General features: G+C 38.4%; 1 protein-coding gene across 2 annotated transcripts in view; it reads left to right on the top strand.

Moving 5' to 3' along the window:
- tead1a (TEA domain family member 1a) overlaps window positions 1-23867 on the top strand; it is a 43482-nt gene extending 19615 nt beyond the window's left edge. For both annotated transcript variants that reach the window (XM_055058085.1, XM_055058152.1), the window contains exons 3-12: window positions 4564-4628; window positions 6177-6239; window positions 8424-8555; window positions 8765-8814; window positions 10548-10609; window positions 11540-11667; window positions 12934-13107; window positions 17407-17547; window positions 18179-18331; window positions 18634-23867. In XM_055058085.1, coding sequence (XP_054914060.1) covers window positions 4564-4628; window positions 6177-6239; window positions 8424-8555; window positions 8765-8814; window positions 10548-10609; window positions 11540-11667; window positions 12934-13107; window positions 17407-17547; window positions 18179-18331; window positions 18634-18747 — 1082 coding nt within the window. In that variant the 3' untranslated portion in view covers window positions 18748-23867. The remainder of the gene's footprint in view (window positions 1-4563; window positions 4629-6176; window positions 6240-8423; window positions 8556-8764; window positions 8815-10547; window positions 10610-11539; window positions 11668-12933; window positions 13108-17406; window positions 17548-18178; window positions 18332-18633) is intronic.
- The last annotated feature ends 364 nt before the right edge of the window (window positions 23868-24231 follow it).

Raw genomic sequence — 24231 nt, 5'->3', positions numbered from 1 at the left:
CTAACCATGACATTTCTAACTGAGCACTCATAGCGCTTTGTACCGGAGCCGCATTCACTCAGTCTGACACACTCAAGCCCCTTCAAAGGGAATTGAACCAATTGCAAAATATTACTCCTCTCACTGACCCTCAGTCGTCTCAATGCATGTCATTTATAATTTAGACTGACTAGAATCTGCAGGAACTGTCTCTCACACCATTGCTCTGTTCCTGATCACACAACGTTTGTGTTTTCCCTCTCAATGGAAAGTGGCTAGAAGTAAGCCACTGTTGAAAGAAAGCCACAAGAACAGCCATTTGCATTTCACCACGAAACTCACAGAAGACACGGCAAACATATGGAAGTAGGTTCTCCGGTCAAATGATGCCACAATTCATTTTCTGGCCTACGTGCAAAATGCTTTAACATTGGACATTATCTTGAAGAGACTCTCCCCACAATAAAACATGGCGGCAGCAGAATTGCAACGTTTTTTTTTTTTCAGCTCGCGAAGGGAAACTATTCAGACAGTCCTGGAAACAAATGTGTTAATAGCTACAAAAGTTCACTTTCTCTCCGGTCAGAGACCCTAAACATAAACCCAGAGCTGCATTAGAATCAATTAGTCTAGACTTAAATCCAAACTTAACTTCAATTGAGAGATTGAGGCAAAATTGTCTTGCTGATACATAATATTATCTCCATGCGGCTGAATACAATTGTGTGACACCCATTTTATATATCTGTTAGAAAGAAAAATAAAAAACATATATATAGGTTTTTTATGTTAACAATGTGCACTATTTTGTGTTTATTTATTACATAAAATCCCAATGAAATACACTGTAGCTTTCAGCTGTTATTTGACAAAATGTGAAGAAGTTTGGATTATATGTGATTATATTTGGAAGCCACTCAGTGAACAAGAAAATAATCCTCAAGCATCATTTGTTTTATGTAAACATACAAGTTAATTCAGCATCATGGTACTTTATGGTTATTTCATGTGTGGACAAAAACAGCGTAGCGTACCTTTCATTTCTTTAAGCAGTGCAGGCAGCAACAGACCCGGCTCGGCTCGTCACAGACACTGAAATATAACCCTGTCAGGATTCATCATGGCTGACCTGCTCAGGTCCCACTGATACTGGAACTCCTTCTCCAGCCCCTTTGTGTTATTGATCAGTCATGGATCAATCAGTCCGTCTCTCTTTCCTGCACAGGTGGCATGTTCAACCCTGTTTGTTTACCTTGTTGACTCTGTGTCCAGGTTGTTGACACATCTTAGCCAGGTGACCTAATCAAATCAGACAGCATTTTTTAGAGGCAGGCCAGGAAAAGCATACAGGTAAAAAGGTGTGTGAAGTATTTGAGAGTGATGGGGCTTCAATCGTTACCAAGAAAATTTGTGCAAACTGCAGTCTGCTCACAGGTTCAATTCTGAGTGAATTCTCGTCTTTCTTACTTTTTTTTTTTTTTTTTTTTTGCATTGGTCTTTTACAATGACATATGGCAAAAAGGCACTGCCAGCATTTTTTTTGAAAGAAGCTTGTATTTTTTGGTTAAAACAAGAGTTTATCTTAGATGTTTAGTTGGACTGTCTTCTCTGGCAGGTTGCTTGCAGTCAGATGTTTAACCAATCAGGTTTCTTGTGACTTGCCTACTGTGGTTTCAAAGCAGCTTTACCTTCAAAATGGGTTTGTATGTCAGGAAATATGACGTTTAACAAAAAGGAAAAGAAAAAAAAACACTCCTTTGGCACTGCCTGAGTGACAGAGTATTTGCTATCCATGCTTGAAGTTGTAGAAATAATTACCAACCCTAAAACCAGAAGTCTGTATGGCTGCCTTCAAACTGTTCAGTAAAAATCGTTAAACTGGAGAATATGAATATTAAAATGTTTTCACACTATTTCTAAATAAACTTTAGATGACCAAAACAAATAAATAATAATAACAACTGAAATAAAAAATATCTGGATTATATTCTTGCAAAAGACGAAGGAAAAAATATTTAATTTTTAAAAAATATTCTTTAAAATTAAATCTTAATGTTGAAGGTGTCACTGCTACTTCGCTGCCTTGTTTTTATTTGTATTTAAATGCCAAGTTTTGCATTTTAAAACGTCGACGTCTTCAGAAAAGCCACAGTAAACACTGCTGATGTCACCTCGCCACCTGTTACACCGTGCCGGTTACATTACCTGGCAACAAATCACTCACAGGGATTTGTGAGTCTTTGTAGGAACTGTCAGATTGTTGGTAATAAATCAAAGATTAACTTCTAACCACAGCTGTTATGATTTTTGCAAACGCGTATGAAAAAAAAAAGAGGCTCAAACAAATGAGGTGAGATTGAAATGCTTAGTGCCTTCAACACTTTAAATGTTTCTGCTGATGTTGCAACAAGCACCAGCTCGGTGCAACTCGGTGGTATATTCAGGCTGTAAGCCAAAGTCTGGGCCCTGTGGCCCTCAGGGTCACCTCAGGGTACTCGGTACACTCAACTGCTGCCTTGTTGGCAAGTATACTGCGCCAGGAATTGACCTTATTCTGAAAGGGGTTTTCAAGCTATTCCATAAAGCAGCCGAAGCTCTTAATCACTCTGCAAACTGAGCGAGGAGATCAACAGTACACTACTACGGCTTTGCTTTAAAGACAGGAAGAGGGAAGATCCATTTCTAACTACATGAAACACAGGAAGCCGGGGATTTTCCTGAATTAATTACCCTTTCTCTCAGATTTCTGCTTGTTCTGAATGCAAATTAGCTGAACTTTTTCCAAAGTTTCTGCTGTTTTAGAGACTCTCATGCAGAACTTTAGCTGCAGGGCCGCTGCAAAGGTTTTGAGTTCATGTTTAAAAAAGGGGATGAAGATTGTGGAGTTTCATCCTTTTGTTTCACACTCAGGTTCCAACATCTCAAACAAAATGAGTCACAATCGCATGAAAACATTACTACAACTGCTTTTTCCCCCCCTATTTTTTGAGTGTGCGGCCTGCATGAATGTCAGCTTTCACGCCGAGTGGCCTCGGCCCAGAGGCAGAGGGGAGGGAGAGCAGGAGGTTGCTTCTGTTCGTCACGGTTAATGACCATCTGACTTTGGCCTTGAAGTCTTTCACTGTAGAGAGGGAGGAAGCGAGAGGCAGCAGAAGGGAAGCCCATTCACTACAAGGGGGAGCAGAGAAGTAGGGGGGAAAGGGAACAGCCACAAGAGAGAACGGACGGATGGATGGAAGAAAAGAGCGAGGGAGGGAGGGAGAAAAGAAGGGAGGGAAGTTTGTGCATGTGTGTGCTTGTGAGCTGGAGAGTTTTTCGAGAAAGAGGGAGGGCAAGAGTGAGGGATGTGTGCCGCAGGGTTAGTGAAGGATGATAATTCACCGTTAAGCCTCCTAGAAAGACCAGCTGGCCCCTCTGGAGTCAGATGTCAGCCTCCACAGCCAGGACTCTGTGTGGGTGCATGTGTGTGTGTGCTAGCACTCATGAATGTATATACATTGATGTTTGCGTGCATGCTGTCGTCAGTCACAGCTTTCGACTGCTAGAAGGAAAACACCTGCATGGGGAGCTGTAGATTTTATCAGTCTAAGCTCCCTATCTCAGTGACAGTAGAACTGGTCAGAAAACACACATACACACACGCACCCCCACACACACGCAGACACGCATGCATGCAAATGCACAAACACCATCTGCTTGCTAGTTAGGGCTATTGTTGTGAGCCATTTGGGTAGTGTGTAGAGGTTTGGCTTTGTGCAGATCTTGACCATCAGTTGGCCAGCTGGCCTGACTTTGCTTTTCCACTCGGTTGCAACAGAAAACAGGCCAAGAGAGGACCCAAATCAAACCAAACGGCTCCAAATCAGCTCGTTAGCACTCGCAGCATCTGCAAATCTGTCTCATTTCATAAATAAACTGCGACTTCAATTTTTAATCACTCTAAAGTTGTTGTGGGTCTGACTGCAGAGGCCCCTGTGAAAATTTTCTACCATGTTTCAGTGCACAAACACGCCTCTGTCTCTGGTTTCTTCTGGATTTGAAGCACTTTTTTTTTTTTTTCCTTTCTGTGCCCCCTTTTTCCTCACTAATCTATACTAGCCAGGTCATGCTGAGTTTGCTGTGCTCCCTTGTGAATGGGCTGAATTATTCAGTATTGTAAGTATGTGTGTATCTGCATCTGTGCGTGCACATATGTGCGCACACGTAAGCACAAGTACAGCCGGCCTGCTGGTTCCTTTAATCAGGGGACGGCCGGTCCGCATGAATGCCTGCACTGTTGGGTCATGTGTATTCAGGGCCATTGCGTGTGTGATTTGTGTGCGTGCGTGTGTGTGTGTTTGGTGAGTGTGTGGAGAACTCAACAGGGGTATCGGTGATTACAGCTTTTCCATGTGAAAGTGCACGTCACAGGATCAGTGGGTCAACAGCTCTTAATCAGCCACTAAGTTGTTTTTCAGGGTCATATGATTTCTGCTGGTTGTTTTTGAGAATAAGCAATGGATCAAATGTGTATATGTGAAGGTAAAAAAAAAGAAAAAAAAAAAGTGTTTTAGTAGTGCGTTTTCTGTCTCCTTCCTCCTCCAGGGCGAAACGAGCTGATAGCCAGATACATCAAACTCCGAACAGGCAAGACGCGGACAAGGAAACAGGTAACTATGGGAGTGTGTGTCCAGTCAAATCATTCTGTCTGCAGAGAGAGTGACAGGATATTGTAGAGTACGTGCACCATGTGATAATGATGCCAAACCAATTGAAACAAGGGCATAAAAAGCAGAATGGTCAAGGAAAGAGGAAAAATTGCAGAAAATTTAAAGCATCATTTTATATTTCTACAGTCTGACATGACCATGGCATGTCAGAATGTAGAAAATATATGAAAACACTTCCTAGATAAATAACTTTAATGGATACTTTATTGTGACCTCTTGTGAACTTAGATGTTGGTTTAATTCATGAAATTAATTTTCTGAGAACCCATAATTTCATAATTTAGCAGCTGCTGTCTTATAATTTTTTCAAATTTATGTTTTTTTTTTTTTTTTTTTTTTTTTTACCAAAGTATTAGTTTCATGTAGATCACAAGGTTGAATCTGGGCAGTGATAGTTGATTAAATCCACCAATCAACATGTTGATCAGGAGAGGATTTCACAAACAAATCAGGGCTAAAAACAATTCTTACTTTGTATGCTTAGATTTAAAATAAATGTTTCCAACCATATGATTTGTTTTGCATGTTATAACAAGATAAAATAATAAAATGATTTGTGTTCAATGAAAAAGAAAATGCACATCTCCAATGACTTTTCATTAAAAATGATGTCATATTAGCTACACCCTTGCCTGAGCTATCTGCGTTCAAGACAGAATAAACATGTTGCTAAGATTAAAAGATTACTTTACTTTGATAGCATGTAGGCTTATAAAGAATGACAAATGAGGAATTGTGCCCCATTCAATCTTCTCACCGATGCTGTTCAGCACAGCCTCCATAAGAAGAGTCTCTGCTCCAGAGCCTCTTTGTTTCTAAAAATGTGCCCGACTCAACACAAGTTATCAATTAACTTGTGTCTTCCTCTTTGCTTAGACACATTTTGCTTAACTGCTTGGCTAAAGTTAGCATGTTTCCTCTGTTTCACTTTCACTGTGAACGTTGTTGTTGGAAGAAATGCAAACATGGTTGCTGTTGTTTTTAACCCCAAATTCCTCCTATTAGAATGTCATCATGTAAAACCTCAGCAGCATATTATTTTTAATGTAGAACGTAGTTTGTTTGTTCATGCTCTACAGATAAATGAAGTTCACAGGTTTTGTGCTACTGAAGAAACAAGGCTAAAAATCAACAAAACATATTTTTTGTTAGTTATTCCTATACATCGGCCCCACTGCTTTTCACACAGAGCCCAGTTTGTTGGCAGATTTTTGGGCAGGACCTAACATGGCAGTACAGTCTAGATCTTGGCCCCTGTTCTCAGGTGTCTTTCTGTCCTCTCAAAAGATGTGCATAGATGGGTCTATTCACTCTTCTCAGGGGAGTGCATTGTGTGAAGTGTGTGTCTGTGTGTATACTTCTAGTATAGCAACAGTCCTTTCATAACCATGGCAACTCTCTGTTTGGTCTTTACTCCTCTTTTCCAACCCTCTACCCTCCCTTCCTCCTCTCCTCTCCTCTCATCTCCTCTCCTTCTCTCCTTGCCAGGTATCCAGTCACATCCAGGTCTTGGCCAGAAGAAAATCCAGGGAATTTCAGTCCAAACTAAAGGTATGAGGAGGCTGATGGAAATTTGAACCATTAACTTTGTTGACTGATCATTTATTACACGGTGAGTGTTGTTTTACCAGTCCTGCTTGTTTGGAAGAAAAACAGCTGATATGTAAAGATCAGTCCTGATGGTTGCATTGGAAGAACAGGATGGAAAGCCACCAAACCCACATAGCTTTCTTTTCCCTTCATAAGCAAGAACAATCTAAATTCAGTGTTTGTCCCTTACTGTGACTGGAAGGATGCCTGTCACAGTGACTCCAGTATCCTAGGTGTCTAATTACCCCCTGTTTGGGTTTTCTCCTCCTCCTCTTCCTGCCATTCTTCTCTTTCCTCACATTCATTCAGTTCTTCCTATTTTCTCTCCTCCCCTCTTCTTACCATCTCCACCTCTCAGTCTATTAATCTCTTACCCTGCTTGTCTTGTCTGTCTTTCCTTCTTGTCTTTGACTGTAATTAACTTTATTTAAAGCAACAAAGAAGAGCTTGTTTTCCGAGAAGTCTGGCCGGAAATTCTGAGCTGATGTTTGCTGTCATAAAATGAATGATGGTAGGCTTATTAAAAGCAGGAGTAAATGTTTCTTGACTTGACATTGGATTTTAAAAGTCTACACACTCACTCTACGCTCTAAAGCATTAGGTTCTGTAGTACAGCAAAGACCACCATCAATAAGCTCAGAAAGGGAGAATTATGCAACAATTGTGAAAAAAGAAAACATAAAGTGGTCGGGGAGGCAGCCAGTAGCTGTAGGGATTTGTGGTAGTTGCTTTATGTGACTTACAACAATCCATTATGTTCTCTGTACAGAAAACTGGCTTGTGAGGTTGAAGCTTTTAAAAAACAAAAAACAAACAAAAAAAAAAAAAACAAGACAAAACAATAACAAAAAAACCAAACATGCAGGCCAGACTGAAATCTTTAATGATTTTGTGGGAAAATGTTTTATGATCAAATTAAACCAAATAAACATTTGGGTCCAATTTGTACCTAATTTTAAAAGATGAGTTTGGAATGAAAAAAATGACCTGTAAAATTGCCAACCGTACACTACTATGCCCTCAGTGAAACATGGTAGTGGCAGCATCATGCCATAGGGTTACATTTTGCTTATGAAACTGTTTTTTGTTTTTTTTTTAGATGGATGAAGTTATGGCCCAGAACTATAAAAAAAGAACAAAAAAACACACATGCCAATTTAAAAGCTGATTTGTTTACCTTATTCCTTTTGCAAAAAACTGATTATTGTATCCATAGTGGAATCAGTTGTTATCTTTGTACACTAAAACTTGAAATAAAAAAAAAATATTTATTTTCACTTTTATATAAATTTGATCATCTTCTCTGTGACAAATTATTTGAGGGAAGTTTGGAATATTCACTGGTAAAGTTATTGAAAACCCATGTAAAATTGTTCATTATTGAGCTTCCTCGTCTCCAACAAAACAGGTAAAAACAAGTCCAACTTCAATTCAATTCATATTCCACTCATAAAAGAATTCATGAAGATTAAATAAATTGATAAAATATAGCAATTCATTTTTTTTTTCAGCTAAGGAAACGTATCTGTTGTGTTTGTCAAATTACTGTTTTATTTCCTTAAAATAATCTGCTTTTATCATCAAATGAGTGATGATTAGAAAACTCAGTCCTTACCACTTAACTGTAAGTTCTTTAAACTTTAATACTAAATGGGTTTTTTTTGTTTTTAACTATTTGGAACAAAAATAATAATTAAAAAATCAGCATCTGGATCTTGGTATTTAACATAAAAATCCAGCATGATTCCAATCTCAGTACCTTCTGTAATATTATTATCTCTCCCAGGAGAGAAGATTCCTCTCTGTGCCAATTAACTTGAGTGAAGCTGTCAATTAGTGATTCTCCAGCTATCACAGTGCCTCTAATTCTGTTTCATTCACCTGTTTTGTGTTCCTTAGCTAAAAACCTTGCCTTTAAGCTAAGGTTAAATATCCAAAATCCTTTTTGTTACTGTTTTGCTCCAACAGCTACTTTAAGGTGTCACATTAAGTGTCACTGCACAATTTATGTTCTTAATTTTTTGCTGAATATTTGTTTTCCCTCCCCACCCGTCGTCTTCTTGTGACACACTATGCAGCCATTCAGTCCAGAGCGCGACGCACGCCCACAATAATGTTTGTGTCAATGTCTGCGTTCGCGTGCAGGACCAGAATGCCAAGGAGAAAGCTCTGCAAAGCATCTCGTCCATGTCCTCGGCTCAGATCGTCTCAGCCACCGCCATACACAGCAAGCTGCTGCCTGGAATAGTGCGAGCCAGCTTCCCCGGCAACGCTCAGGTACAACACGCACACGCTTGCACAGGGACACGCTTGCATTTGTCCTCAACAAATAAATGCGGGGATAACAATGGAGCAGTTTATCTGAATAATCTATTAGCCACACATGCATAGATACAGGTGCTGGTACACAGAGGAACAAGCACATTGCTTTGCATTTGTAGTTTGCATTCACTGTGTGGTGTATTAATACGTGCATTTATTTTCAGCTGTGGCAAGGGATGATTCCAGGAGGGCAGTCCAGCTCCACCACAGAAGAGTGAGTCACATTTCTAATGCCTTCTTATCTGACTCGTTGCTGTAAATTCAGCTGCCCATTCGTCCTACCAGTGAAGCCTCATGTTTTCAGGTTCTTAAATTTCACTTGTTGCAAATTAATTGAAGAAAAATAAAATAAAATAAAATGAACATTTTGTTATCAAATTGTATATCTATTTTATTCCATCATGTAGTTTTATTTATTTATTTATTTTCTACAAAATCAGCTTGGCAGAATGTAACAAAGGCAAATAGAAACGAGGCACGTTCCCGAATGTTTTAGTTAAGTGGAAGGGACTAAAATCTGAACAAGAACTGTTCGCCTTCATTTTGTAAGACAGTGAAAGTGTCAGTGAATGCAACAGGTTTATCCACTGCATGTTGACCGAATTTTCCATAGACAAGAAATAAACAAACAACAACAAAAAAACAACAACTAAAAAACCAAGAGGTTTACTGTGACCTTTATGTATTTCAAGGTTAACTATACTTCAGGTTTGTAGGTAATTTTTCATTGTTGCATTGAGTTGTGCCATCGTACTCAAATGTGCTTAACCTTTAAAGAGATATTAACATTACTGTTTGGTGATGTCACTTTTTCAAAATCTAAACACCCAAATGTCAGCAGACTATATGTTCTCCCTCCAAGCTTCATATGTGTGGGAGATTTAAATTTTAACATTTTTATTCAATGAAGATGTTTTGGGGGTGTTTTCTGATTGGATGTCTGACAGGCATTTCTAAAAGTTCTAACCAAACAATGTATGTCAAGTTTGAAAAAAAAGAGAGATAATTTAGATTTTTTTCTCATAAACCGCTTTTTATTAGAGCCATTAAAGCCTAGTTTTAATCGCTGGCCAACTTTTTCATTTCGTACTGTAAGGATTCATCTTTGGTGATGAGCTCCACGTCTGCCTGGCTGGACTCTGAAATATTGATAGCATTTTCAGACAGAAAAGAAAAAATGGTGGCAGAATTTAAAAAGTTTCTTTAAATATAAAATCAACCAGAGGTAGAAATTATTTGGCCTTAGCTCCTCATCACTGACAACATATTTCAGCTTCTTTCTCTAATTTACTTTTTCTATTTCATCAATACAAAATAGCACTGTGAATTCTCTGAAGGCACAAATGTGATTTTGCTCTATGAAGATATGGAGAAGAGTGCCTCTTTTCTGCAGATGAAAAACATCAAAGACTTCAATTTAATTTATTATGCATCTGAATCTATAATCAGACTGTATCTGCATGATTGTCGCAGCTTATGTTCAGAAACAATTAACTTGATTAATTCACACGACTGATGCGTCGAATCTGTCTGCCTTCATATTGGCAAACACTGATTACCTAGTCAATGCCAACTTGAAGACCACCTGTTGAGTTTAAAATTAGGTGCAAATTTTAAACCCTGCCTCCTGCTGTTTCCTTCTCTTGCTTTAATGTCTGTTAATATAACTCATAGTATTTCCCTGCTTGTTGTACTATTGGATCTGATGATAATAGCAGCAATTGGGGCTGTACAGCCTTCATTGAACACAGAGCTGCTCTTGACCTCTTCACTCCTGCTTTGGTACATGCAAGACAGAGAACAGAAAACTTTTTTGTATCATGCAAGTACAAAAAGGCTGGTCCCACTGTGTCTCTTTTTCTTCCAGTCCTTTTTGTGTGTGTGCGTGTGTGTGTGTGTGTGTGTGTGTGTGTAATGTGTTCTTGTGTGTTTCTCTGAATCTCTCAGCATCAAGCCGTTCTCCCAGCAGGCCTACCCTGTGCAGACAGCAGGGACCACCACAATCGCAGGTGAGAGGGACCATGGGACAATTATCTTCTTTCTGTAAAGCAGACCGTCAGCTCTCTCTCCTGCCATTTATGATGTTTCCTCACCACAGGGTGGTCTTTGACTGCCAAGGCACATGGGTCCCTTGAACTACTGTCTTTGTCTCGCAAAGGAGGTCCAAAAAGAGGGAAAACGGTGTCAAACTGACTTTTCTCATAATTTATGAGCTCTACGCTCACTCATAGAAAATGTATTTAAAAGCAACACATTTGTTTTAAATTTATTTAAACATAATCTTGCCACCTAAACCAGAATTTCCAGATTCAAACATTTATTTGGACTATTACACATTTTTAAATGATTCATAAATCCTAACGTGCCGGTATTTTTAAATTAATTTCTCGTTTGTTTTCATGAACTGTTGACAAGAGAACACTCACATGAATTTATTTTAATAATTAAGTACTGTTTTTGATGTTTAAAACTTGTATTAGAAAGATTTCATTCACCATTATACATAAACCCAAATGTTTTCATGACATTAAATGCTAAGTGTGATTTGACAACTTCGGCAGTTCAGCCACTACATACAAACATTTAGACAGTCTCTTTTCTTTTTTGTAGTTAAGATCTACATATTAATAACATTAAAAGATCTTATCAACAACTCATGTAAATGAGAACATATTTTAAGAGAAGCAGCTTTCAAAGTTCCTATCTTAAATACAAGTCAATCATCGTGAGCTTCAGTTTCTATCTGGTGTGGAAAATAAAAAGCACAAAACTTCAATTGTGCGCTTTCTCATTAAATGCCTCCATCCAGTAAAAAAAAACAGTAGCTAAGCACAGCAGCGGAAAAAACAAAAAATTACTTTGAGAAATATTTTGTGACGGTGCGCCATGATAGTGTTGATTTGGGTTTGTAACTGTGTTTTTCGGTGTGTTTTGGTCAGCCTACGAGCCTGCTGCAGCAGCTCAAACACACAGAGAGCCAGCATGGCAGGGGCGATCCATCGGCACCACCAAACTACGACTGCTGGAGTTTTCATCTTTCTTAGAGACACAGAGGGATCAGGAAGCCGTGAGTGCACACACACACACACAAGCGCACACGCATGCACGCACACACACACAGACAGAGACAGCAGTCTACAATAAGCACTCCCTATTGTCCTATAAACAGAGATGACAGATAACCCTACAGCAGAGAACAGCATTAAAGCCCTTTGTGTGTCTCCTTGTATGAATAACCTTTGTAAAGCTCTATCTCTCCGTCTGCTCAGCCTATCTGTCATCTTGCCACATCGGGGACTCATTGTCATTTTTCTACCTTGGGCTCACGGACAGCTGGCATTCATCTTGTTGCTTTCTGTTTGGACAGTACATAAAAATGTTCTACAATGGCTTTGAAATGGATTCTATTGTGCAGCGGCGTCACCTTCCCTGCATGATTTATTCTACTGTAAATAGATGGAGCTAGAAGCGTCCTTAAAGGCAGACCACATCACAATGGAACTAAAATCCATGACTAACCTCTATTAGTTTGGCAAACATCTCGGATTTTCATTCAGAATTTAAACTCAAATCCGCTTGTCACGTCTTCAAATTTTACAAAACAGATCATTCTTGATCAGAATCAGAATGATCATTCTAATACAAAAACACAGCAGAGTACAATCATCAGAATACAGTTTTTTTTTTTTTTTTAACAGTATGCCTTTCATAAGAATGATAGGTGGCACTCCTTTTATTTTGCACATCATGGCTGTTGGTATTTTTTGCCACTGAAAATATTGCCAAACCAAATTTTCCTCTCTTTCTTAAAATAGAGGGAAATATAGATTAGTTTTCTTCTCAGTCAGCTGACTGACAGTGTGCAGCAACGTGCAGGGAAGGGGCAATTTATATATAATCCAAGGAACTTTTAATGGTCGATTTTTTTTTTCTGAAATTTCATGGGAAACAAATAAAAGAGTGAGAATAGTGAGATTTTGCTAACATTTGATTAGTCGGGAAACATTTGGAAAAAGGCTTGGAAGTGAAGCTTTAAATTTGGTTTGAGCAACTTCTATGCTGATGTGGCAAAAAAAAAATTGACTTGTCACTTGAGGTTGGATCAATTATATCAAGTTTTTTTCTAACAGGTCACCATCACCAGACTTTTTAATCTTTATCATCGAACATATGTGTAAAATTCACAACCTTGAAACATATTCATTGCTAAAATGTTAACATTCATACTGATGCGACTCACACCGATGTTACAGAGAAAGTTTAGAGAAAAAATGGATGTGAGGATGTTAAATTTACTTTTCCAACTCTTGATTTATCTATATCCTTTTTGCAGTACAACAAGCACCTGTTTGTGCACATCAGCCAGAGCAACCCGAGCTACAGCGACCCGCTGCTGGAGTGTGTGGACATCAGGCAAATCTACGACAAGTTCCCCGAGAAGAAGGGAGGTCTTAAGGAGCTTTTCAGCAAGGGCCCACAGAACGCATTCTACCTGATCAAGTTCTGGGTAAAGACATTCACTAACTTGCTTTTATGATCTGATTTTTCAAAATAAAATATTAATGTACTAAAAGTATTTTTTAAAAATTGCCCAAATGCAAATTACCTTTGTGAGTCCTCCGTACTTTTCCATGCATGTTTGTCTTTCTCTGCACTTCCAGGTGTGCGTGTGTGTGGTGGGGGGGGGGGGGGGGGTGGGTGTGTGTGTATGTGGGTGTGGGTGTGTATGTGTGTGTACTTGTGTGTGCTGTGTCTTTCCACCTGGGATACAGAGGTGGTGGGTTGATGAAAGCTCAGTCGCTTTGTTTGAACACCTGCTCACCTCCTGACTCAGAGGTTGCTCTGCCTCTACCCTACTGTGTGTGTGAGCGTGTGTGTTTAAAGTATGTTTCTCACTTCGCTGTTCTTTCTCCAGACGCTTCAGGCAAATTTATAAAACTTTCAAGAATTTTGCCCTCAAAATAACTCATCTATAACAGCTGTGACACGGCGGGTTGCCTTCTGCAAACCAGGTTTAACAAGTGAAAGAACTGACAGGCTTTATATTTCAGTTACGCCACCAGAAAAACTTATTGCCCCACATTAGCGTATACATAGCATTTCTTAACTTTGTAATAGTGATGGGGAGAACAGGTAGACGTTCAACGATGGGTAGAATATATTACTGCTCTTACTGTACAGAATATATTAGTGAAACAAATGAACTTCCAGAACCGTTTAGACAAGATAATGTCATTGTGTTTGATGCATAAAAAGTTATGCCTAGTTAAGAAAAGACTGAGCTACGTTTATTTCAGTTTATGTATTTAGTGCCAGTTTACAGCAAATGTCATCTAAAGGCACGTCACAAAAGTTAATCATAAAAAATCATGTAATCAATGAATCCAACAACATCTGAACATTTAGATAGTGAAATTCAGCTACATAGATTCCAGTTAGATAATGATTGCATCACAGTAATAATACATTCAGCCTATTTTCCCAATTAACAAAAATGTATCTAAGAAGGTCCAGTGGATTGCCAAGTCATTGACTTTGCTGCATTTATTGCTCCTGAGCAAGTATCTGGAGACAGTGGACAGGTGGCTGCATTAAGTTGTTGACTTAGCAAACAGTCTTCCTGAGCGAGCATGTATCTCAGCAAAACTGCTGTAATTTGATGGAATATTAACTTGCGTCTTCAGAACTTGATAAGCAAATGAGGTCATTTATCTCTATTGACATGATATATTGGAACATGCAGGACAGAGAACATTGAGGACCAGGGTCAGTGGCTTCATACTCACAAGTTATCATTCCAAGTTGGGTAAAATGGATGTGAATATGTACAATTTTATGGATAAGTGCAGCCACAAAGCTGAGGAAGGTTATGGTGATAGTTATATTAAACTATGCTGAACTTACACCAAGGGGCACAAAGTGTGCAAAGAAAATATCCTCATCTCTATCTCCAGCCCGAACCATTAATAAAAGGTAGATGGATCAATGTTGACATGGAAGCAAATGATTGTCGAGCTCATTAATGGCATTGTGATATCCAATGAGTGCAGTAAACAGATTAAGGTGTTAGATAGACTAAGCAGCCACCATGAGGTTGTCCCCTAGTGCTGCTTGCCACCAGAACACCAACTATAAGGAGTTCAGCTAATGAAACCATACTAGCTCATGGGAAAACATCTATTGATTCAGCATTTCATGAAAGAGAATGGGAGTCCATTGCAGCTAGCCCCTAGGGACCATCAGAGGTATTGCACTTTAAGTCACTGGACGACAACATAAATCTTTCACATACATTAGGATGGATTTACTGTATTCCACTTGTAATGTTATTTGTAGGGGCATCGATTTAACCATATGATGAATTTAGTGCTTTTGTTGTGTGATGTGAATAGCAGTGTCATTTTTTAGAAATGACATTAAATTGTTCTAGATCCTAACGAGTCGAATCGGGGTAGCGTGGGCTTTGTATTACTCTTAATTCACAAAATCAAACTTTAGACTTTATATTGGCTCGTGCTTCAAAGTCTCAATTCAACTCCAACACATTGTCTGAGACTGAAGTCTCAGGAACGATGTTTGTGTCATGTAATCGGGGGTGAGCTGGTGAGTGTAGGTCATTTGAATAAATCATTAGTTTTTGTCTGTTTTGCGTTACCACGGAGGTGCCCAAGTCCAGTTCTCCAGAGTTTCCATCATGCGTCCCTTCCTCAACACACCTGAGTCAAATGCCTGAATGTCTTCATCAGCACATCATTCAGCTCTACAGGCCTGGTAATGAGCCATTCATCTGATTCAGGTGTGTTTGTTGTTGTGTGTACAACTGAATAGCAGCGAGTCTGAGCCACAGTCTCCAGCTATGGCAGAAATTAGCTCCGCCTGTTGAAACGCATTTAATTTTTTACATTAAATAAAACCATTAAATTTTTTCGATGGTTTGTGAAAAAAACAAAAAACTAAAACCATTTATTTTGGCTTCATAATAATGGCCACACAGACAACTCTTAACCCGAACCGTTTGAACGAGTCGTTTCCTAACAAAAACTTTCCTTTAACTTTTCCCTTTCACACGTTCACTCTGACAGTGGTGAGCTACATTGTAGCCACAGCTGTCCAACCAGATTAGTTTTTTGACATTATGTTCTGTGTTTTGTTTTTTATTACAAAAAAATGTATCCCACTTCGGAACATTAAAATTCTACTAAAAAGATCACAATATGGCTGTTTAGATGTACAAGAAAACTGAAAAACATCACCATTCTGAATGTGGAAATTAGCCTGCTAACGTTCCCTACGTTGCCCTAAATCAATTAATTTTCCAAAAACTTCCTAAAGATAAATCAGAAAAGAAAGTCTAAAACTGCTCCTGTCCAGTTTGTGGCTGTAGATATAAAGAAAACATCCACCTGTTCCTATGGTAATCTATAGCGCTTGCTCTCCATGTTAAACAATTTCCACACGCCAATGAAATACCGCAGCAACATCATCAGTTCAAACCTCAGCAGACATCTGAGTTGCATGGAAAGCAAAACATTTAGAAAATTGACTTATCAACCGGGAGGACAATATTTAGAAATTATGACAGCCCTGTTTGCTTTTGGAAAATGTCATTTTGCTTTGACTTACAAAGGCAATAAATACCTTTCAATTAATTTATTTCAATATTCTCAGTTTTATTGCTTAGTTTTTTGGCAAAAAACTCAGCAACAGGCACAAAAACCGATTACCACTTCACTTATCGGAGACAAATTCAAAGCAAATAGCCTCCATCTTCCTCGCTGATGCTTGAAAACTTTGACAGGAGAATCCCCGCTGTGCACGGATGACAAAGCTGTTGGTCAGCAGAATTCATAGATAGGAGGGCAGAAACCTGCAGAGTAGTGAAGTGGGCTCGGAGCACAATGAGAGCAGAACTGATGAGATATACTCAAACAAAGAGCGAGTTTGTGCATTATGTCGAGAGCCTCCTCTCTGAATTTAATTAAAAAGCTCTCAGATCTACCACAATGGAACATGTTTCTGATAATCTGCTGCTTTAACAGAGCTCAGTTTGATCTTGGTGTGTGTGTGTGCATGTGCGTGGATGACTGCTGTACATGTTGGTGGTGCAGCATATGGTGTTTGTGCATTTGTGTGTGTTTGCTCACAGCTCGGAGACACTCAGTGCTCCTTAGAGAACTCATTACAAAAAGGGAGAAACCCTTCCCACGTCTCCTGACCTGTAATCCAGGTACAGCATGTTCTCGCTGCTCTGATTAAACATTTTTCTTCTTTAGTGACAGAACTATGAATACAGATATTGTGTTGATGCCAGCAACCACACCAGCACTTACATGACAGAACAAACAAATTAACTACGTTTCCGCGGGGTTTTAAAAAGTGTTGAGCTTCATCGTCTCAGTTGAAATATTTCCTCTTAAAGTTATAGTGCTTTAGTTTCTGTAAGGAACCTTTTGTTTTCCCTCTTGGAAGGTGTTGCTAAACATTTCAACATTTCTCAAAACCTGTAAAAAAAATAAATAAAAATAATTTAAAAAATTAACTCTTGAAACCTGAGCTATAAAATTTAAATTTTCTCCTCATTTCCATGACATAAAAAATGACTATATCGATTCATCCAAGTGTAACTTCTGTCAAATTTTATTAGTTATATGAATGACAGGACACAACACTGAATTACACCAGGGGGCACTGTTTTCTTACTCCTAGAAATGCAGCAGTGCTGATGTTGCATTTTTTCATCTTCTAGGAGTTTTTAGATGAACATCCTAATGTTTCACCTATTTTTTGGTGTGTGTGATGTCTTCAGGCGGATCTCAATTACAGCGTTCCGGAAGACTCCGTGGCTTTCTACGGTGTGACCAGCCAGTACGAGAGTTCAGAGAGCATATCCATCAGCTGCTCCACAAAGGTCTGCTCCTTCGGCAAGCAGGTGGTCGAGAAAGTGGAAGTGAGTAGGACTGCAACTTTTCTTTACATGCTGTTAATGTTTTCTTTTTTTTTTTTATTTATCAAACTTGATTAAAAATATAGAAAATAATTTAATTTAGGCAAGTTAGTTTATTGTACTATAGAGTTATTATTTGTAATTCTCCTTGTTCAAAGCATATTTTTTCTATTTTTACTGATAAGTGAACAAAACGGTCAAAGTGTTTTGGGATTTATACCAATTGTTTCATTTTAGCAGAGTGATAAGCTGTTGTATAATAAAAAAACAATAACATATTATTCACCCAGGTGATTTTGTTTTCAGATAAACTAAGAAACATTTCCTATATTTGCTGATGTAAGGTTTTTCCTATAATACGCACTCAGTCACGCATACCATCACCTGTGCTTTCATCCAGTTTTTATGTGAAAAATATCTAAACACAGCCTAGCACCTTCGATGAAAATGCTTTCTTTAATTAGCCAAACTCTATCGTTCACAATTGGAACTTTAGAAATGCAGCCGTTCAGATGATTTTCCCCAGATGATTTGGGACTGATGTGCACCATTCAAAAGAACATAGACGGAAGTGACAGGTGAAATTAACAAAGAGAAATCACCCTAACCCTGTCCCCTCCCCGCTGTCTGACAGACGGAGTATGCCACGTTTGAAAATGGACGGTTCGTCTACAGAATCAGTCGCTCTCCCATGTGTGAATACATGATCAACTTCATCCACAAGCTGAAGCACCTGCCAGAGAAATACATGATGAACAGCGTGCTAGAGAACTTCACAATTCTGCTGGTGAGAAGAACAATGGTTAAACATCTTTCTGTTTTAAAATAAAACCATTGGTTTCAGTTGTTTTATATACTTTAAATGTGGAATTTTTTATGTAATAATTTTTGGCATATGTCAGTGAGTGAATATCTAGCTTGCCCAATCACACTGTTCCCGTCAGAAGCCGGCGCACACTCGTCATTGGAATGAATTTCATATTAATTCCTTCCCGATGTAACATCTGCCATCAATTTATGGCAAATTTTTCTACTTTAAAATGAGCAAAACTGTATTTTAAGGCATTTTTAATCTGTTTTGACGTCCAGGTGGTGAGCAACAGAGAAACCCGGGAGACCTTGCTGTGCATGGCGTGTGTGTTTGAGGTGTCGAACAACGACCACGGAGCGCAGCACCATATCTATCGACTAGTCAAGGAATAACACCCTCCACCTCGTTAACACATGCACATCTATGGCCTTCGCTTGGTGATTATTCTCGGTGACACTCAAGGGAGAAATATAGATCCCTTAAAAAAAAAACTACCAAAATTTCAGTTCACCAAAAAAAGAGAGAAAAAAGTAATCAGTCAAGGATAAAAATGGCTACATTTTCACTGCCACTTTATAAACCACCAACGAAGGCAGTGACAGTGTAGCCATGACACCCTGTGAGAATCAACACGGTTGGTTTTTCCCAAGAACTCCCTGGGATGAGGAGCAGCCGTCATCTCTCCCACTAATTAAGTTTTCTGAGTACATCAGAACTTTACAGCTGTGAACATGAGAATATGAGTGGGATTCGTGTTAAGAGCCTTTGGGAAAAGCTAGAGAAAGAAAAAAAAAAAACAATTTTCGCCCCCTGGTGGAGAAAAATCCCTCCTCAGCCAAGACGTACCGAAGGTCAGACCCTGTGTATCATCAATAGCCTGTTGGAGAAAAGGACATATCTGCATTATGGTATAGTAGACTAGAGATCTGGATGTGTACAGATAGACTCTGTGGGTTGTTCCAGTGGAGCTCTTGCACAAATGAAGAGGTTTGTCCCAAAGAAAAAGAATGAAGTTTTTACCTTTTTGTATGTTTTCCTTAAAACACACACACACAAAATATTTTCAACTTTGGGATTTTGTTTATTGATTGTAGCATATAGATTATACTTCAATTCCCTGATTGTTATCTAAAATTTATAAAAGCATAACGGGGAGAAAACAAGAAGAAATTCAGGTACCTTTTTGTGCAGCAGGTGACTCTTTCTTCATCAAGCCCTTTAGATTTTAATCCAGGTCTAACTGAATCCAGCACAGAAAGTCCGAGACAAAGGATTATAAACGTGATCTAACTCACCAAGATCATAGTTTTAAACATATTGTTCAGATTTCTTGGAGAATCACTGTGATTGTTTTTTTGTCTTTTTACTACATACTTTGTCCAGCTGTTAGATAGGCTTTAGTTTAACTCTCATTTTAACATATGCTCCTTATTTTAGTATTTGTACCAGCAAAGTGGAGCCTTAATGTCCATACCGCCAAAACCTGAGATACTTCTCCACCCACATTACCAGTGAACTGACCGCCCTGACTCGAAGCCTTAGAACCTCCTACATCAGGATTATAGATCACACCCTTTCCTTCTTTTATGAATCCGAAACCAAAAAACGCTGATGATGGTGATGATGATGATGATGGAGTATACTGTAGCAGGTGTGGTCCGACGGCTCGTCTGCGTCATGCTCAGCAGCGTGAAGTGCCTTTGGCTGGAGACGGCAGTAGACTTTTCTGTTCTGATTCACTGATGGTTCCATGTTTTAGAGGAAGCTCTGTAGATGTAAATTAACTGTAAGTTTGGACCTTCGTTTTCCTGGCGGCCACACAGCCACCAGAAAAACGAATATCCAAAGTCCGATATTTAATGTATTTTTTTTTTCTTTTTTTTTAATGGCAGTCAGCACTGGATCCTGCTGGATGATCAGTGTAATTTCACAATACCAGTGGAATACGTTCTTATTCTTTTGGTATTTAATGGCAGTGTTTGCTTGTATTTGTTTTTGTGCTTCACATGTGACTGCTTCATGTGAGAAGAGTTTGCACACTCACTGTAGTCTGGTGCCTCATTCGAATGAAATTTCTTTTCAGGAGAAAAATAGTTAAACAGAGGCCAATTCGAACATGAATCTTTACTGTTGGATTTTTTTGTTCATTTATCTACAGTGGTCTATTCAAGCACTGGGCCAGTGTCATAACCTCTAGGAAAAATACCAGTTTCACTATATTAAATTTAAAATTATTTTTTTGTTTTATTCAAAACTAAAAGAGCAACAATTATTCCCTAAGCAGCTGGATTACAGTAACATCCAGTGGATCTCAAATGTGTACACATCCCTATTAAAAAAAAGAAACATATTTTTATAGCAATTTCTTAAGATAATTTGACAATTCAACTGAAAATATAACTGATCTGTTAGACAAAATATAAAAACACATTAACCCTGATGCATACGTTTGCACACCCTAAACTCCAACATTGTTAGGGTGAAATAAACTTCAGCATTTGGTTTTCTTTGAGTCCCACATAATAACTTCAGAATATCTGCCCACTCCTCTGTGCATAAGACTGATTTATCTTTTAACTCTAGCTGGCATTTTCAACACTTTTCTTATGGTGAAAAGTGACAGTCATTTTCATATAGCGAATGTTGAGCATAAACTGATGGGTTTGCAAAAATCCAAGTCCAATCTGAAGACAACCAATCCCTTAACATTTTATGGCCAATATCATGTTTCATTATAATTAATGTGTGATTTGGTAATTGTTATTTCTGTGATGCCTGTATTTGTTTGATCATTCTCCTTTTAACTGAACTTGGACTACTTTGGACTACAGATCTTCTGTCCAGTATCCTGCTTTGTAGTACAAACCTAATGTCCAATTCAGATGATCATTGATGTCTTGTAATGGTTTTGTTTTCCCATGTTATTGAATTGTATTGAAGGTATGAGTCATACCTTCATCCAATGACAGAAATGTGATCAATTGTAGCCTCTCCACAAACTATGGCTTTAGCTAAAAAATAGAGATGCCAGGAAATCCCAAAGTGAAGGGGGACTGAATACTGGAACTGAATCAAAAAGGTCACACAAGTCTGCAGAGCATAATTTTGTAACCATTTGTTTTTGCATTTTTTTCACATCTTTTTGGCGAGCTCTGTTTTTAATTTTATCTGCACAGAATAAATGCCAGATTAGATCAGGAAAAGGTTTTTGAAAGGATTTATCAATTCCTTTAACGTCTCAAAATGCCTTTAGTTGCATCTTTGAAAACCCTTTTGTTGTGCAGCAACAAGTTAATACTCACCGTTATGCTTCACTCAGCATCGGATCACCTTTGCTCTCTTTCTGGCATCTCATTAAAGATTTAAAATCTAAAAATTGTATGATGGAATATTTTTTGCGTTTTGTTTTAATGAACAATTTAAAATATTTGTTCGTTAAAACACAGCAAAACAACCCATACCTGCTCAGTTCAGGGCACTTTCAAAGATTTAACACGTCATAGTTGGGCACAAACACTAAGCTACAGCCATTCTGTGCATCATAAAAATGCCAGATCATGGCCAGATTATGGCCGGATTCTTTAAAATGTGCAAAAAATGTAGTTCAAATTAAAACACGAGGCTCTCAAAACTAAAGCTAAAAAGATAATGAAATAAATAAAACATCCAGTGGCAACAGAGTAAATTATGTCCCACCAAAAGGAACAACTGCTCAGAGAACCAAAACCTTTTTACACAGCAAAAAAGAAAACATTTTAAAAAATGCTAAATATAAAATAAAGATTTGATCAACCAAATTATTTTATAGGTTATGGTAAAATAAATAAATAAAAATGTTATAAAAATAAAAAAAGGGCATCAGGCAGAAACTTTGAGCCCAATCCCTTGATGAACCATTGCCAAATTTGTCCATAGCAATATAAGATGGAGTTTCTCTTTTCATGCTGCTTTGGGAAAAGAAAGTATGTTCAGAAGCGCAGGAAACGTAGGTTTTAATCTCCACCGTGCACTTATAACACACTTTAACTATAATTTAGCTAAATTTTCATTCACAAACATCCTGCAAGGGAATAATTCTATACACTTGATATATTATTTGCTTATTTTATAGGAACCAACTCCCATCATAGCTGCATATTAACTAATAGAGACATTCATCTGATACCATGAGTTATCTCACGACATGCAAGCGGTAACATTTTCCTGAGGTATCTGAATAGTTTCAGTGGAAGCTGCGTCAGTCACTCACGAGTATTAAAATTCCTCACAAACTTAGAATTTTATTTTTTTTTTACCAATTTGAAAACATTTCCACCAAGCAAATGCTGAACTACCAAAATTTGAAGACGACAATAGATGCAATGTAAAAATGGGTACCAGAAGAGTGTAAATGTTTTTTAAAAAAGAAAACCCTCCAGGAGTTATGTGGTTGTTTCCAGCTGTGGTGGTCAGAAGTGGCCAGGAGATGCAATGCTATGCAGCACAGACCTCAAAGCTGAAATAATTATTTGCAATGACATCTGAAAGACAGCCAGTCTGACCTTTCTTTCTTTATTGTTTTTAAATTTGTCTCTGTTAACCCTAAGACCTCTTTTTTTTCAACCCTCACTGAGTTTTGTCCCATGCTGCAGTAATTTGTTTGCAGACAGGCTAAAAGAGTCTTTCTATTCCGGAATCAACATGCAACACGTGAGTGTTAACCTAGCAGGCGGCCTCGAAGCCGCTGATGCTGTTTGGACATAGTCTACCACCTGCTTACCAAAGACGGTCGTGATGTGGGACAAAACACAGCAGACTAGTAAAGTCGCGGGAGCCGCATGAGGCTAGAAGCTGCTTATCTCAAAAGAAATGAACCTGGACTAGTCCTAACATCTCAGTTATGGAGGATGTGCAGGAAACAGGCCTCTCTAAACAGTGACTTCTTAAAAGAGGCCTGTTAGCAGTCACTCAGCTGTTCACTGTTGATTACCTACCAATCATAACGGCACCAGAGGCTGACTCGGTGTGTATACTCCATGCCAGAAGGTTTCAGTGGAGTTTCAAGTCATTGTTGTCCGTGTGCTTAATGTCGTCTCGTGTGTGTGTGTAAGTGGGGCATTTATCTCCTATCCTGAACCATGTGTGGCACAGAAATCCCTGTCTGTAAATCAGCTCCAAAATGGCCTTGAAACTTTTCTCTCTGGTGGCCGTGCAGCGCGGCTGTCCGTTCACCGAGGGTTTCCAGAAGGTGCTTTGTATGAAAGTGACAATAACCTTTATTACAGATGTTGTGTATATCTTTGATATTCCGATGTTTATCCTATTTTGTGAAGAAGAGAGAACATTTAGAAAAAAAAAATCCAGAAACTAGTTATATGTGTGTATGTATTGGTATTGCACAGGGTCTGATCTTTGCTTTGTAACTTTTATCCCCTTCATATGGCTAAAAGTATGTTAGATATTTTCTAGCTTTGTAGAGACTTTGTACGCATATGCTATTCAGTTTAAATAAATTGTCAGTTCTAAACTGTGACTTTGCTTTATTTATTCATTGCTTCTTCGCTTCAATACTTTCTGAAATGAAAAATGTTCTTCAAACTGAACTAGCTATTGTGTATCAGTTTGAAAAGATGGAGCAGAAAGAGCTCAGCAGTGACAATTAACAACATTGATATCTAGAAGGGAAACACTGTCGCTCAACTCTTGGGTTTCTACACTACATGACAAACACTGGTGTCTTACTGGATTTTAAGGTGAAAAGATTTAAATCTGATTCAGAACATTTCTTTAAGTTGAAGTCCACATATAGATTTCATAGAATAAGAAACAAGTGTTAATTCAACTGAGCTTTCTATGTTTCTTCACTCCATCGACAACTGAGACTTTGACTGAGGCTT

This window comes from Poeciliopsis prolifica, unplaced genomic scaffold (genome assembly GCF_027474105.1).
Source record: "Poeciliopsis prolifica strain line A6 unplaced genomic scaffold, Auburn_PproV2 SCAFFOLD001, whole genome shotgun sequence".
Classification (NCBI taxonomy): domain Eukaryota; kingdom Metazoa; phylum Chordata; class Actinopteri; order Cyprinodontiformes; family Poeciliidae; genus Poeciliopsis; species Poeciliopsis prolifica.
This window is presented reverse-complemented; position numbering and strand designations above follow the sequence as displayed.